This window comes from Mauremys reevesii, linkage group 6, assembly GCF_016161935.1.
Source record: "Mauremys reevesii isolate NIE-2019 linkage group 6, ASM1616193v1, whole genome shotgun sequence".
NCBI lineage: Eukaryota > Metazoa > Chordata > Testudines > Geoemydidae > Mauremys > Mauremys reevesii.
Genome location: NC_052628.1, coordinates 50114944 through 50132541, shown reverse-complemented (window position 1 = coordinate 50132541; position 17598 = coordinate 50114944). Strand labels below are relative to the sequence as shown.

Here is a 17598-nt window from a genome sequence, read left to right as displayed (position 1 = left end):
CCTGGGCAATTGCCCCTTTTGCTTCCTCCCCCATTGGCGGTACTGTGCACTGCAGATGAAATAGTGAGAAGAGCACAAAACAAAAAGCAGGCCTCAGCAGTAATGAGGAAGTGCAAGGTGGGAGGGTCCCCAGAGCTCAGGCTGCAGCCCAAGTAGGGTTGGTAATTTTGGGTGGGCATATTCCTGAAGATTTCATCACATGATAATCTTTAATTAAAGATTACTCTTTTAATTCCTAGAGACTCCAGGCCAATCCTGGAGGCTTGGCAACCCTAAGTCCAAGCCCGGAAATCTACATCACAATTAAACAGCTCCTTAGCCCAAACCTCATGAGCCCGAATCAGCTGTCATGGATTAGCCATGGGTGTCTAACTGCAATGTAGACATACCACAATAGCATACTTATCATGAGTGGAGGCCTATGTGAGAACTAATTACAATACAATATACAATTAAAGATTTGAACATATCATTGGAGTGTTGAACAAGAAGAGTTTTGTAAACTAGGGTGAAATACAAGAAGGTCGAGACTAGAGGTAGAAACCAAGAGAAAGAATCTCTCACAGGAATCCTGTCTATAGTTATAACCTATTTAGGGAGATTTTCAAAGAGTTTAACTCCCACTGAAAGTCTATAGGAGTTAGGTGCCTAAGTACCTTTGAGGATCTGGGCCCTAACTGCCTTTCAAATCAACCCCGTTATCTTTTCTAGTGAAAATGTAACCATTTCGCAAGTAAAATGGAGGATTTAAGATTATTGAGCAAAGTAGACCCTCTAAATTACCTATACGGAAAAATCTCAACTGCTGGGTACAAACAGACCTTGAACAAGCACTGAAACAGCAAAGTATTTCATTTTAAGAAATGTGGTTCAATTTGATAACTTTAAACCAAAGGTAGTTGAAAAATATTAAGTATGTTTCAAGAAAAATGTTGGAAAAAATCTATTTTCCATTTAAAATTATAGGTTTTACTGAATTTTTTTTTTGAAGGAAAAATTCCCCAAATATTTCTTGATTTCCAAAACCAAAAAGGACTTTTTTGTTTTTCCTATTTTTTTTTCACTTTCTCTCTCCCACTCTTCCTCTCTTCTCCTCCTGCCCCATTTTGCCACTGAAAAAGTGGAGGAGGAGAAGTAGAGAAAGGAAGAAAAAAGAAAAAACAAAACCTGAAAATAGAATTTTTTTTAATTTTTGGTTTTATTTGTTTTCTGTTTTCAGCCTTTCCGCTTAAAAATGGGACATTGTTTAAACAAAAACAAAATTCTGCAAAAACAATTTTTTTCTAAAAATACACTTTAAAAAAAAGTTTCAAACATAACATTTTTACCAGCTCTACTTAAAACTATTAAGCAAAGTAACAATCCAATGCTCAGAACTTTATATTAACCCTTTATTAACTGTACAGCAAAGCTCAGCATTTTTCAAAGTTGCGACTGCTGAACTGCTACCTACCAGTACCAATGCAAAACAGTGGTTCCATTTGGCTGCTTGCAGCTAAATCATTTCAAAGTGTAAAACCAATGCTATTTCTGAATGGGCAATTATTGTCCTTTTGCCTCAAGCCATGAAATTAACTAATGTCCATTGCTTTTCAGATGATTAGTTAAAGAAATCATGTGGGAATTTACACTATATCCAGTTCCTTCAAGCATAAAGAGGAATATCTACACTTGAGGTAGGTTTCAGAGTGGTATGTGTTACTCTGTATCAGCAAAAACAAAGTTGTTTTTACACTTGAGGTAGAAATCAGACTAAGGATTCAAAGACTGTTACACTGACCCTTACAGTTTTGCTTCAACAGAGGATACTTCTGGTGGTCTTTATCTTACCCTGCCAGCCTACATATGCGGTGATCCAAGCATATACAACAGTTACAGAGACTTTGCGGTTTATATTCAGAAAGATGTAAAAGATGTTTGGATCACTGACAATCTCCCTACAAGCAGAGTGGCAAAGGATAGGATAACAAAGAATCACGTATTTTCACATTTTAAGGTAGTTAGTGCAGGTTGCCTGAAAGGAGAAAAACTAGTTTAGATATCTACTCAGAATGACATTTCTCTCTCTCTGTGTCTCTCTGTGTGTGTGTGTTATAGATACAGCTCTCTTGACATAGAAAACCATAATGATGGGCCAAATCTTCTTTTTTGTTATTCAGGCAAAAGTTCCATTGAATCATTGGGACTCTTGCCTGCGTAAGAAAAAACTGCATGAGGAATTCCGAATTTGACATACTATTATTACTAACAATAATAATTAATGTCTCTAAAGCATTCCCCACACTCTGGTCAAGGCACTTGGGAGCTCCCCAACAATTTAAAATATGGAACAGCAACAGATAGATAAAATATATCACCAGATATCTTTGTTTATTCTGTAGCCGAATGATGGCAAAATAAAAAGACAGTGATTAATTAAGAGGAGCAGAGGCAGCCTAAAAATAGGCATGACTGGTTCAGAAGCCCAAATTGCTTCTGAACAAGAACAAATTTTAAGTAAAGGAAAGACAGCATTGATCCTTCTTAGGGGTTACAGATATAACCCTTGGTGACGAGAACATTTCTATTGCTGTGTGGTGACAGCAACTGAGTTTTCTGGATGGTACCAACAGTAATAATGCACTGGGTGGTCAGACAGATCATAATACACTGCATTCAACATTTTTCTTATAAATATGAATTATTCACTAGAACAGGACAATCTCAACTCCATGCTCCCAAAGGTTTCAGGAAACACATAGCCAATGCCAGACTGACAATGCCATGTGAATAATTCACAAAATTTATGAAAAGCATGAATATGTATTTTGTGTGTTATCAATCAGACCCATCCTGCCAAAAGGAGGGAGATGGATGTGGAAAAGAAGCTAACCACATTTACTGTGCTAGTAGGAAAACTTCAACTGTTTCAAAGTATTGCCACAGAGACCTGACATTAAAAAAAACCAAAAACCTGCTACAGAAAATGATGAATAGCTCAGAAAGCGTGAATTGCTGACATATTTAAAAACCATTGTCACCGGAGTACTTATTACCTGTTTTGTGAATCATTTTAACCTTCAAGCTACTTTTAAAGTGATGTTAGCTTACATTCCTGACACCAAACCATGTATTCATCCCGAATTAGGCTTCATCAGCTGAATCACTTCATGTAAAGTAAATCTTACGACTTTTTGGTAAAGCAAGTATTTTCTGAAGATTGAAAAAAGCTTGAATAGCAAGAAACTTTCACTCACTCAACAGAGAAAAGTACAGTACATCTTGGATACAGACACCAACTTAATTTAAAAATACTGCTATTTTCCAAATAGAAATCATATTCTGCAGGTAGTCTCCACATAAAAGACAACATCCATCTTGTACACATCAAAATTCCACAGGACTATCTATATGTGTGACTGAACGTTCAAAAAAAGTATTCCTTCTCCCTTCATGACAGAAATACTAAAAACTACATTGTACTGATGAATAAGACGATCATTCATTTGTCTCATGAATTAACAAAGAGCTATAAGGAAGCTTGAAGTGTGTAATCCCTGTGTCTAGATCTGGGAGGTTTCCTTGACAACAATGCACAAACAGCAGGGAATGTGTATGCATCCTCCGAACAGTATGTAACATGAGGGTACTGTTTTCTGGTCTCTATGGCTGTCTGTAAAGGAATATGAAAAAAATATTCATCATTCTATAATATGCTCCTCAGAAAGAGCCAACAATTATGGCCAGCACACTATTTAGTAGTTTTTTTAAATTAATAAGTGTGAGATTTCAATGCTCTATTTTCTTTTTTGAAACAGAAGGAGGAATAATGCACAAAAACACGAATTTACCCTGGTTTTTGGTTTTGTTTGTTCGGCTTTGGTTCATACCATTTGCATTTCAAACAGAATTTATACTGTGTTTGTGTCTCTTTTCTTCCTAACAGTGGTTAAACAAGAGTATGATAATGTGATGAAATTTTAGCAGGCTTAATTAAGCAATAGGTCCTTCAAACAGGCTTAAATATGTTGATTTAAGTCTCTGCTGCCAAATGGCCTTAAATGTATTTTTAAAAAAACCTACTTTCTAGAAAGGACTTTTGGAAGTCATTGTGCCAGATTCTGATGCCAATTACAATGGCAAGATTCTGATCTCAAGTACCACAGTGGAGATACTCTGGATTTATTCTGGAGCAACTGAGATGCAAATCTGGCTCTCTGTCTATATTTTTCAGTTGTTAGGAATGGATATGTAAAGGATTAGGTCGTTCAGGATATGAAAATAATTCCTATAGTTCTCTGATAGATTAATTACCTTATTAACAAAACAAGTAGCAGCCATATTTCACATGGAAATGTATCTCAAAAGAGTCAATTTTCTGTCTTAGTTGAACACTAAGCACTAGCACTGACACATTACTGCACAGAAACAAAAAGATGGGAGTCTACCCTTGACAAATAAATTACCATATCAAACGGCATCTTTGACAGCCAGTCAGAATACCGGATGTCTGACCATGGCAATAATTCACTGCTGATGTAAGTCAGCATCCATTTGCTGAGCCTATTTACAGCAGTGATTAATTTGATCCCTTCTCTCTGATTGGCAAAAGGACACAACTGATCCATTCTCAAGGTCATCCAGAATGCTACAGGTTAATAAGGATACAGTGCCTGGTCCAACTTCTAGTGAAATAAATGGGAGGTTTTGTATTAACTTAGAGGGGACCTTAATCAGGCCAACAGTGAGCTACTTACACACTGCTGCACCAATAAGCCACCACAGAGAGAAATGTATTTGGATCAATTTTGTGGCATAATACCCAGGAAGTTATGGCAAGAGAACACTGTCACAGGACCAGCTGGCTTTGATTTCAAAATAAATGTCACCTCTCTGCATCGGCATTTACATAGCCATAAGAGACCATTTTCCTGAACCATTCTAGTTCAATGATATTAACTTCAAAATATATGATAGCTTTCTCAAGAGCTAAGCAGTTGCTAATTAAGCTAAACTTGTTGCTCATAAATAAAACAATCCAATTCACATATATCAACAAAGCTATGCAGAGACCAGATGTTCCATTTCACAGAGGATTTTGAGATTCATTCCAAATTGGAGCAAAACCCCAAAATTTTGAAATTATCTGTGAAGGAAAATTCTGAAAAAAAAATTAGTTTCAGGTCATTCCAAATGCTTTGTTTCAACAAAATTAAAATGTTTCAACTTGGAGTTTTTAATGTTTGTATTATTTTGTCAAATACATAATAATGTAGAATATAATACAACATAAAAAAATTCAAAATGAGAAACTGAAACATTTGTTCTGCTATTATCAAAATGGTATGTTAAGACACTGTCAGAACTTCCTTTTTAAAAAACAGAATTCCAGCTAAGTTGACCCAATTTGGTGAAGCATTTCTATTTCAACAGAACTGCATATTTGGATGGAATATGGTTTAGTCAAAATTTCTCTGACCATCTCCATACATCTGCTTTTTTAAGCAATAAATCATTGCATAACCACCATAGACAACAACAGGGCTACACAACAAGGAATGTAAAACTTTCTTTATAAAACACAGAGATAAACCTGGAACACCTCCTAAGAATAAATAATAGGTTGGGGTAACATACATTTATCCTCTCAGTGAAGAAAAATGTCTAATATTTATTCAATACGTCAGATATTACCGTAGGTGCTTCCTCACCCGGAGGACAAATATCTTTCTCTCTAACTCAACAATAAATACATATAATTAAAATAACCTTGTTAAAAATAGCAAGTATGTGGATATGTCCCACAGAGCAGTATCCTGACTGATATATGCCATTGTGCATAAATAACCTTAGTTTTAAAAAACTATTAGACTTGTTATATTTTCCGTGCAATGTAACACTTAAAGGGGAAAATGCTACCCTGTATTGCACAGGCATGTAGAGTGTAGGGAGTCTTTTACTACCCAGTACACACATGCTGCAGTAGAGTAGGATTCCTACTTAAAACTAAAGAAAGGGCCAGCAGGGTTTGGGGGTATTGGCTACCATGTCTACCATGCTTGCCAGCACACCCTGACCCAAGGAAGTATGGTCAGATGTGGCCACCAGTGCTGTGAGACAACGACCTGAGCCAGCCAGGAATGAAAACTCATCCTTTTCAGAAGAAAAGTAAAATGTGTCTGACAGTACTTAGATACAGGCCAATTCTATACTATCCTTCCCTGTGTGAAACATGTGAATATCTAATTTTTGCATGCATATATATATAAAGACATCTAGCAAGTCCCTGTGCTACTCTATCAAATCCCACTGCACATGCCCCTTTCATTGAGAACAGAGCACATGGGTTCAGATTCTGATACCTTTATACTAATACCTAACTCCATCAATAGTCCCCTTAGCATCAGTGGTACTAGTTGGGGTCAAATCGTGAGCGCCTTATTCCCACTGGTATACTAAAATTCATATGAATAGTTCCACTGAAACATTGTAAAGTACTATTTTATGTGAATACTCTGGCCCATGATGGGCATTCTCAACGTTCAATGAAGAGCCCTAATGATGACTCTATTTGCCAGTTTGGGGGTTAATGGCCGTGATTAATCCACATGCTGTGTTTAAGGTAATTACTTTCATTCAAATTTCACACACTTTGTTCCAAGGCAGGAAATAAACATATTAAACAGAAATCACATATTAAACACACACAATGTTTGCAATCTCTTTTCATAAAATTCCACACCCACAAAGCACAGGTTCCCTCACTTTAATTCTGTTCAAGGCTGGAGGAGACAAGAAACCAGACAGAGCGGTTGTGAAACCCTGGATCTAATAAGCACCTTCCAACGTATTCACTAAGTAAACACTTTTAAATGTCTCCAAAAATGCAGGTGTGCAAATTACTCCTCATACAGACAGAAGCTGTTTTTTCAGTATCCCCTCAACCACTGTTAAACCATCCCACAACACACCCCCACTAGCATTTTTCAGCTAATAAAAGCTTTATGAGCTAAAAAGTTCCTTCGGGGTTTTTTTCAGCTGCTAACTCATAGCCTTCCAGTTACAGCATCATAACTCACTGTTACAATCCACTGGAGCTAATGTAACATACCAGGATCATGAGTAGCATGTTTTGTTTTTCCACCATGAAAGACAAGCCTCATATGACTAATTACTAATTATAATCATATAATCATAATTACTAGTTACTAATATGATCATATAATGCAGTGCAAGGATGTTTTTCCTGTCTGTGTTGAGTCCCATTCAACACTGATCATAAGCAAAAGAGAATGGCATGAAGTTCTATACAAGTAAATAAAGTCTCAAGCATTATTCCATTATGGAACTTGCACACAGTCATTTTTATGACAAAAAATGGGATGTTTCCCCATATATAAAGATATTTTCCTCATTAATTTGCACACCTGTCCTAGACCTGCCCATGTCCCATAGACTGTCAGAAAATGCCGTGCTTTATATTCCTCATTAATTTGTGCACCTGCCTCAGATTCATTCACATGCCAGTGCATGGGCTGTTTGCCAATAAATTCTCTCACGGAAAACTGTTGTATTCTTATACAAATAAGCAGCTTAATCCATTCAGCTATATTCTCTCTCTTATCAGCATTTCAGAGTAATTGCCAAAATATAACATAATGGGCTTGCTTTTCAGCCAGGCCTCAACTATCTTCCATGAGAGCAATGTACACCTCTTTGTAACTGAAACTTAATTTATGCACCCACAATTAATTTCAGGCAAAAATACTTGCAATTAGATTTTTAACTATTTAATTTGTGGACAGCACAAGAAGAGAAATCATTGTGGAGATGCTATCTCTGGTCATCTAGTCCAATATTTGAATGATACAAATATACATTTCTCACACATATATTTAAAATCAAACTGGAACATATACCGTACTATATGAGGCACTAATTTATGACAGTCTAGAATAACCTAATATCCTAGTCAATATTTTTAATTCAGTTTCATTCAATCTAGTCAATATTCCACATCATTCCTATATGGGTATATAATAAATAAATAATAATAATGTTCCATACATCTATAACACACACCTTCTAAAGACATCAAAGTGCTTTAACAAAGTTGGTGGCAGATTATGGCTGGCCCATGGGCAGTTTTGAAGCTAAGGGGAAAAGTGCAAGAAACCTTTCCCCATTCCACCTCCCTCAGAGGCTGACCATAGGCACAGTCACTAGCTCAGGAAAGCAAGGGAGTTCTTTCTGCTACACTTCACTAGGACTCTAGCCACCCCAAAGGAGTCTTGGGTATGGCCTCAACAGCCATATACAAGTGCGGGGTGGGAGCGGGTAAGGAGGAGGAGGAGGCTACAGCAAAGTAATGCACATTGGAAAACATAATCCCAACTATTCATACAAAATGATGGGATCTAAATTAGCTGTTACCACTCAAGAAAGATCTTTGTGTGAATAGTTCTCTGTAAACATCTGCTCAGTGTGTAGCGGCAGTTAAAAAAGTTAACAGAATGGTAGGAACCATTAAGAAAGGGATAGATAATATGAAGAAAATATCACAATGCCATTATATACATCCATGGTACACCCACACCTTGAATAACACATGTAGTTCTGGTTGCCCCATCTCAAAAAAGATAGATTAGAATTGGAAAAGTTAGAGAGAAGGGCAATGAAAAGGAGTAAGAGTATGGAACAACTTCCATATGAGGAAAGATTAAACAGACTGGGACATCTCAGCCTGGAAAAGAAATAACTAAGAAGGGATATAAGAAGGGATAGAGATCTATAAAATCATGAATGATGGGGAGAAAGTGAATAAGGAAGTGTTACTTACCCCTTCACAAAACACAAGAACCAGGGATTACATAATGAAATTAATAAACAGCAGCTTTAAAATACACAAAAGGAAGTACTTCACACAACGTACAGTCAACTCAATGTCAGGGAATGTTGTGAAGGCCAAAACTATAAAGGGGTTCAAAAAAGAATTAGACAAGTTCATGGAGGATAGATCCATCAATGGCTATTAAGCAGAGTGGTCTTGGATGCAACTTCATTCTCTGAGTGTCCCTAGCCTCTGACGGCCAGAAGCTGAGAATGTGTGACAGGGGATGGATCACTTGATGATTTTCTATTCTTTCATTCCTTCTGATGCGCCTGGCATTGGCCACTGTCGGAAAACAGGATACTGAGCTAGCTGGACCACTGGTCTGACCCAGTGTGGGCATTCTATGTTCTTATGTAATTCTGCTTCCAAGACATTATTCCACTTAGGTCGGGTAACCCCAAATTACTCCCTTAATGAGGGGCAAAAGACAAAATAGAGCTCATAACTAATTAAGACTAACACCACCTGTATGAGGTACTTAACTGTTATTATGCCCACTTTACAGATAGTGAAACTGAGTTGCAGAGATTGGCTTTTCACCACGTTAGCATAATGGCAAGTTTCCACTGTACCAGACAAGTCACATCAGTGATGTGAAACGAAACATACTATTCTACTTCCATAGAGTCTTGTTCTGCTATTGAGATGAACTATTGTTTCCAGCACAGGGCCGGCTCCAAGCACTAGCTTACCAAACAGGTGCTTGGAGCGGCCACTCCGGAAAGGGGCGGCAGGTCCAGCTATTTGGCAGCAATTCGGCGGAGGGTCCCTCACTCCCGGTTGAAGCGAAGGACCTCCCACTGAAATGCTGCAGATCGCGATCGTGGCTCTTTTTTTTTTTTTTTGGCTGCTTGGGGTGGCAAAACCCTTGGAGCCAGTCCTGTCCAGCACAAACATATACTGAAGAAAAGGAGGCGAAGGAAGGTAGTGAACTGACTCACACAAATGTACTAATACTACTGAGGAGACATTTATATACAATAGCTTGAACTATACATACCTCAGCTCACCTTGTAATTGTTTTGGTATTATTTTCAGGACTTGATAAGAAAGTTGGTATTTGCAAGGAAATATTTACACTTTTTGTACTTCAAAATCCTGGCAGGATTTGTTCCATCCCTAGTTTATTGTTGTATTTAAGAGTGTTAAAATATATTTTATTGAAAATATGCTAATGCAAATGAGGACAAACATTGTTTACTAAAGATAATTGTAATTCTGAATACTGTTTCCTGTGATCCCTTAGCTGAGAACCAACAAGTCAATGACACTGTTTTATATAGTTCCCTGATGACTATGAATCAACTTTCATTGCAAAGCATATCAGAAAAAATGGATTGTATCATGTTCTGTAGTAACTAACTTCTGGTGAGGTGCATGTGTTAGTAATCTCTGTCAAATTGTCTCCTCCATAACACTTACTGTATGTATTTCCTTCAGAATAAAAGAAAGTTTATGTACTAAGAAGCAGTGAATTGAAAATGTGCTTGATGGGATCTTGCAAATGTTTTCTAGTACTTGTGTGGAATGAAAAAAAAATGGTCGGAATGCTCAAAAGAAAAGCACCTTTAGGGGCAGCTATCTGATTAGATGTCTAAGGCTGGGAAATTCACATACAGTGGCTGTCAGATTTGAAAACAGGCTGGAGGAAGGAGGGAAACAAACTTCTATTTTAATCCTGCACTAAAAAGATGGTAAAATCCCTTCTTTTTTAACACAGTAGAGAAATTGCCATTTGGGGAATTCCACCTTATTTTACAGAAAGAGTTATTTTGATTCATACACGGTAGAATAAACCATCCTTAGTGACAAAATTTAAAGCGCTACTGACTGAAGTTAAAGCTTCAACCACTGACACATATACCCACAAACATACACAAATACACACAGAGAGGTTTAAAAAGTTTTGAAACTCTAACAGAAGGTAAAGTTTGAAGAAATTCTGTTCTAAGGGCTAGATCATTAGTGTGAGATCTGGCCCACAGAAAATGACTGCACACTCTTGTGTTGCCTCTGGAGCATCTCAGGAGGGAATTGTGACCCAGGGAATCACAGCACCCTTCTTCCCCTGACTGCTGTTGCTCCACAGAAATAGTGAACTGAGACCTGCCTCAGCATATGCTCCTGTTGCCCTGGCATACCTTCATCTTGGGGGACGAGGAGTCAAGGCTACACTCACTCCCCAAACCCTCCCACCCTTCCTGACCCGAGGCTTGAGGGAAGGATATAGCATCTCTGTGAAGATTGCTTCCTCCCATGCACAGTAAGCTGTGGTATTGTTATACTAGTGCATACAAGTAAGTGGCCTCTTTGGTCCTTAGATAGCGAATGGATTTAATCGAACTTTCATGAATTCAAGAGTATTTTGTATCTGACTTAAATCCAGTCCACATACCTCAATCATTTGATGTGGCTCATCAGTGTGTCTCATCTAATTGTGACTTCTAAATATAGGCACTTGGCAGAACACAAACCCACAATGCTGTTAATGTGTCACATATTCCAATAACAAAAGTACTGCTCAATTAAAAAAAAATCACGTAATTCTTTCCAGTCTAGTTTTGCTATTAAGCCCCAATTGTTCACAATGTATTTGTCAAGACTATGCAGTTTAAATATTGTAGATATATATAGTACAAAATAAGCAAAAGTAAAAAAATTGCACTCTGTACAAGCTCTGCTTACTACACTGTACTACTTTTGCCTTTTGATTGGTGCACACAACTCTGTTAGGTCCCAAACCAACTCCCACTGAAATCAATAAAAGGATTTGCATTAATTGTAATGGGAGTTGGATCAGGTTCTTTACACTAATGGTAGTTATGGTCATGAACAAGTGGGAAATTAATCCTCTAAGTAATCATACAGAAGGCATCATATTCAGCTAGGCTAAAAGAAAAATAAAATGTATATTTTTGTGGAAAAAAATCATTATAAATGAATTAAACATAGTATGAAATTCAACAAACCCTACAATATACCTCAATTAATCTCCCTTTTCTCAGCACTTTCATATCTCTTTTTTTTAACTTAATATTATACGAAAGATCTCAAGTAATGGCCAGTTGTCTGATACAATATTTTAATTCAGGAATTGGTAGCTTAGTTCAATGCTAGTTTAGTTCAATGTAGTTTTGCAGTTTCTGTTCTGGAAACCCATGGAATTAAAGCTGCATTTGCAAATACAGTGCCTTCAGCTAAAAAACTTCATGAACTTGTGCAAATTATGGTAATTTGCATCACGGACTCTGCAAAGTAATCAGGAAAATGATGATACACCATGGCAAATATTCTGCCCCCCAAATCCCACAACATCCACCTGTAGATGTAACAAATGTTCCCAAATGTTTTAGCTGACCACACTGTAAATAGCATTGTTAATGGCTACAGACAAATGGAATGTTAACACTGTCTAATGCTACATTTAAAAGTAGTAATGTATGGCATGGAAGCTGTGAAACTAAAATGTTTTGTGTCACAAATAACCAAAGTCCAATCAGTGATCTGAGTAAATAATATGACAAACACCATTCTTACGACTCCTAATAATAAGTACAATACATTTGTACTTATAGTACAATACAGTAGTGAATTTGACTCAAAGACAATTATAATGTACATTTCTAAATTATCTTAAATAATTAGTATCAATATATACGTAGAAAAACTTTAAAAACTCCTGTTTAGACAAAGCTGTGCTTCAAAGAATAACTCCTGGTACAGTATATTGTGAAATATTACTATTATGGCAAACTGTATGGACATGGGTCAAAGGTCTAAAGGGAAAACTCTTACCTGTATCATTGCCTGTAATGGCAATAACAAATAATGTTATGTCAGATTTATTGTTCATGTCTGGAATAGAGGGAGACACTTCCTCAGGTTCTAAAACCTCTGTGGTTTCCTCAACTTTGGGTGGTCTGGTAGGTCGTGCAACTGCAGTGGCACTTGATGATGTGAAATATTCTTTATCAATTTCTGGTTCCACTGTCTTGCCTTCCACTGTCAGACCATCATCAGTAGTGATTTTACTGGGAGAAATAGATTCATCAATTATTACCATGTCTATGCTTGTTTCCTCCTCATCTTCCCTGTCAATTATACATGGCGGCGTTGTAGTAACAAAGGACTTGGTAGTTGAAGTTGGTTGGATTTTGTCTACTGCACTTAGAACTGTTGTTTTATCTGTTCCAATAGTTGAAAATATAATTGGTTCTATTCCTTTAGGTTCCTCCAATATTCCTGAACCTTCCAGATTATGAGTTGTAAAATTTTCCACTTTTTCCACAGAAGTAGACTTCTCAATCCGATGAGTAATACCTTCTGGTGCAGAAGGACCTGTAGGCACTGTATGTGAAGGTAACTCGGATTCCCAACTCACCACACGACTGCCTTCTGTTTCATTTTCTTGTTTGATGCGTGGTACTCCACCTTCATCTACTTCAGTTTCAGTGGTTGGTGGTACTGGCATAACTTCAGTGGTCTTTACTTTGTGTTCAGTAACAGCAACAACTTCTGGAGACAGTACAAGCTGTATGGTCCCAGTGGTTGTTTCACCAGACACTAGAACTTTTTCATAATCCCTTATCTTTATATCAGGCACGAAAGCTTCTGTAGTTGTACGTATTTCACCATATGCTGATCCTTCAGTAATTATGTCCACATCCTGCCTTTCAGTAATAGCTGTGTGAGCCAATTCAGGTTCTAAAGTTGTCTTTTGTTCATATATTTGGACAAATGTCACAGGCACCTTAGAAGTAGTTGCAGTAGAATCAGTGGCAGTAGCCAATTGCTCTATAGTAATTCCATATGTTTTTTCTTCCACTGTTTCTTCAGTAATTTGGATCACATCTTGTCTTTCAGTAACAGTGGTCTGAGCAGATTCAGATTTAGAGACAACCTTCTGATCATCTGTTTCCACATGTACTTGAGTAGATGTCACATCCATTTTAGAAATGGATGCTGTGGACTCTGTGGCAGTAACCATTTGTACCATAGCTTCACCATTGGTAGAGTGTTCCTTTTGAAATACTGTTCCTTCTATATCTTGAGTTTCCACATGTGGGTGAATAGTAATCATCGCTCTGGAGATTCCTAGATCTTGGCCCTGCTCTATAGTGCTTCCTTCCTCAATCAAATCATCTTGTTGCCCTTCTCTTCCTGCACTAGGTACAACCTTTTCTTCATAGGCTTTTACAGTAGTGGATGTCACTGAAGATAATTCTTCTTTAATGGTTGTTCCAGTACTTATCTGGCCACCCTCTGTGACTGCATATTTTGTGAACTCTTTATCTGTAAATGTAAGGTCTTCAGTAAATCGTGCTTTTTCAGTGGTTTCTTCTGGTTTCATTTCTGGTGCAGGAGCAAATGTTCTCACAGTATCGTGATACCTTGAAACAACATCTGCATGTTCTGTAAAACCTTCTATCACTTCCATGATAGGGGGACTGGCAGTTGGTAATTTTGTAGCTTTTGATGCTGGCCCCGATGGCAGAAAGGACTTTATTGTTGCATTGCTTTCATCCAGCAATATTTTTGATACTGTGATCACTTCCAGTTCTATAGCTCTGCGAGTGGGGTAGACACTTGTAATATCTTTACCCTGATCTATATCAGCTGATATAGCTGTACGTTGTTCATCAGTTTTTGTTTCCGTTGGCTCAACACTTATCTTAGTTTTATCTTTTGCTGTTGAAATTTCTGCTTCAGGGTGCTTTGTATGTTCTACAACATAAATTTGCCCTGGAGAAGCTGTAGAAAATTCCATTCCAGAGATACCATCTCCTGTTCTTAAAGCTCCATATGTTTTCACATAATGAAGCAAATCTTCTGTCACATTTTCCTGATCTTTATCAGTAGGTAGTGGAGTGCTTGAAACTCGAGGAGCAAGTGTGAATTTCTCACTAGCAACATCTCTCTTAGGTTCTGTTTTGTCCTTATCAGAGTCAGGAATAACTGCTGTGATATAAGGGGCTGTAACATCAATTGTTCTTAATTCAGGCTCTCTAGTGTCTTCTAAGACGATTGAGCCTTCTGTTTTTAGAAATGGGTAGATGTCAGTCTGCATTCTCTTTACTACCCCTTGTGGTGAAGTGGTACCTTGTGAGACAGTGATGGCCTCAGCTTCTGTCTGATTAACTGCTGGTACAGATGTAGACATAGGTGCTCCAAAGGAAATTTCAAGTGCATCGGTAGTCTGCACATCCTCCAAATCCTTTCTGCTTCCTTCAGCTGATCCCTCATTATCAAATAGAATAAGTTTTTCTGTAATTCTAACTGCTGGAGTTGACTCACTTGCTGTAGAAGATGCCCTAGCAGTTACAGTATGACCGTCTAAGAATGTCTTTGATACAGTAATTACTTCTAATTCTGGGATTCTGCTAGAAGCCAAAGTTCTGTGGTCAGGCATAACAGTGTATGTGCTTCCTTTGCCATTCACCTCCTCTGTGGTAGGTTCATGATGATCAGTGTGCAGATCTTTGGGAATTACAATAGCTGTTAGTTTCTTGTGAGTTTTTGCTTCCATTGATTCTTTTGTAGGTTGAGCACTAAGATACATTTCCTCCTTTGTTAGTTTAACTGAAGTCTCTGTTTCAGCAAACTCTCTCACAGGGGTTTGCACTGAGGCATTTGCAGATGTTCTCATTGGGCCCACCTCTATTTGTTCAGTCTGACTTTCAACAGTTTGTGTATTTTTAGTTTCAACATCTTCCCATGAATCTGTGATTGGAAGTGATGTGGGAATCGCACTTGTAGCTGCTCTATGCTCTGAAATTATTGAGGACAAATAAACTTCCTTTCTGATTTTAGAAATATCTGATTTCTTAGATAATTCTGCTGCAGAATAAGTGTGCTCCAACTCCTTTTGTATAGGTGTACTCACTGCTAGCCTAGGTGTAGAATCAGTTTTAGTCATTTCCAATGATTCAGAAGTATCTACTTTGCCATCTGTGACAATCTGAGGTAGAATAGTAGTTAACTTAATGTTCTCCTTAGGCATCTTCTCTTCTTGTTTTTTCTCACCCCCTCTGGTACTTAGTATTGTATCTTCCTTTTTGCTTTCCAGGATCACTTTTTCCAAAGATGGGATCTTTGTTTTGGTGACAACTGATTCAGTGATTGAACTATCAGGGATATTGGGTTTTAGAGTAGCTATCCCAGTTAATGGATTGGCTGGCCCACTTTCCATAGGAATGTCCAGCTCAACAGATGCAGACTCTGATATATTTTGTTTACCTAAAAAAAGATGTTAAAGAATCAGTTAGAAAGGGTATAAATAAACCCATTTTTATACTTTTCTGATGCAAACTAAATGTTAAACCTGAACAGAATGAATGAAAGCGACAAAATGTTTTAGAAAAGGTTATGAATTCAGTACAGCTTTAAATGCCAGCATAAAAACACCATATTACAATGCCACAAGATTTGCTTGAGTTCATACACTATACTCATAGGAAGTTAGATTAGGGCTGAAGGTGAGAACAGTATTTTTTCACAGAATGGCTTTAATTAATTCGCCTTTAGCCAAAGTATTTGTCTGCCAGATTTTGTTTTAATTTAGAGGTGCTAGTGAGTGTTTTTAAGTAATGGAAGGAAATTAAATGTTATTACTTTTAGTTTAGGATACAATATTATTCATAGAAGTCCTGTCTTTTGCTCCCTGAGCTGGAAGTGCTGTGAGGGCAGCATCCTCAGACCTGGGGGAGGGAATCTCTTGCATTGCTGAACAACAATAAAAGCAGGAGCAACAAAGCAATGTCAGTAATATTAGTTTCATGGTGCTATATTAACATTTTCAGAGGTCTTCATACAACATAATGTCAACAAAATACAAACATATTGCTCTTTATTGTACTGACTGAAATGCTGAATTTGAATCTTTCATTTCATACTCTTGCCAACTGACTCCCAGTCTATCAGAAAATTCTTGCAGTTAAAGGAAGAGATGTTTCCCATTTCCCCTGGTGCCTTTATGCTTTGCTATGTATTAGTTGTATTGTAAATGTCATGGGTGTTTTTTTCAAGGCTTACTTTAGCATACAATTCACATGTATAACAGGAAGTAAAATACCAGCTCAGTATATTTTCAGCACATAATTACAAATCACAAAATGGAACCCTGACAGCAACAGGAGTGTGCTTAGACAACAGAAACTAACATGCCGTCCTAAAACACTGTATTATAATGTCATAAGATTTGCTGTAATCCATGTAAACTATACTCCGAGAAATTTAGATTAGGTCTGAAAGTGAGAACAATAGTCCACCGAGGTCCAAAAAATACCCACAGGTAGGATCAGAAACCTCATATTGCAATGAAGTTGACTTTTGGAAAACACTTTAAAAACGCATAATCCTGCTTCCCTTCACACACAAAACTGGGAGCATTATATATTAAAGGACAACAGGATCAGGCCCTTTAAAACACCAAAACAATAAGGGGCCAGCAGTTGTGGATCAAGAGTGGAGTATGGCCCTTGGAGTCACCATTAGGACATAGACAATTTCAAGATTTTTAGTACATAAATATGTCAGCACTAACTATCCTAGCACAACACAATTAAACCTACAGCCTCTTTCATATAAAAGCATTGTTAAGTATCTAATCAGGTAATTAAAATCCCTACACAAACATGCAAGAAATTTATATAGTTACAATGTTTTAGGAAGACAGGCACAAAGGCCAAAAGCTGGGTTTCAGAGTTAATGAATGAGCTCAGGGAAAC

General features: G+C 37.4%; 1 protein-coding gene across 2 annotated transcripts in view; it reads right to left on the bottom strand.

Annotated features, from left to right (window-relative positions):
• VCAN (versican) overlaps positions 1 to 17598 on the bottom strand; it is a 149084-nt gene that overhangs the window by 56593 nt on the left and 74893 nt on the right. For both annotated transcript variants that reach the window (XM_039544097.1, XM_039544096.1), the window contains one exon: positions 12668 to 16108. In XM_039544097.1, coding sequence (XP_039400031.1) covers positions 12668 to 16108 — 3441 coding nt within the window. The remainder of the gene's footprint in view (positions 1 to 12667; positions 16109 to 17598) is intronic.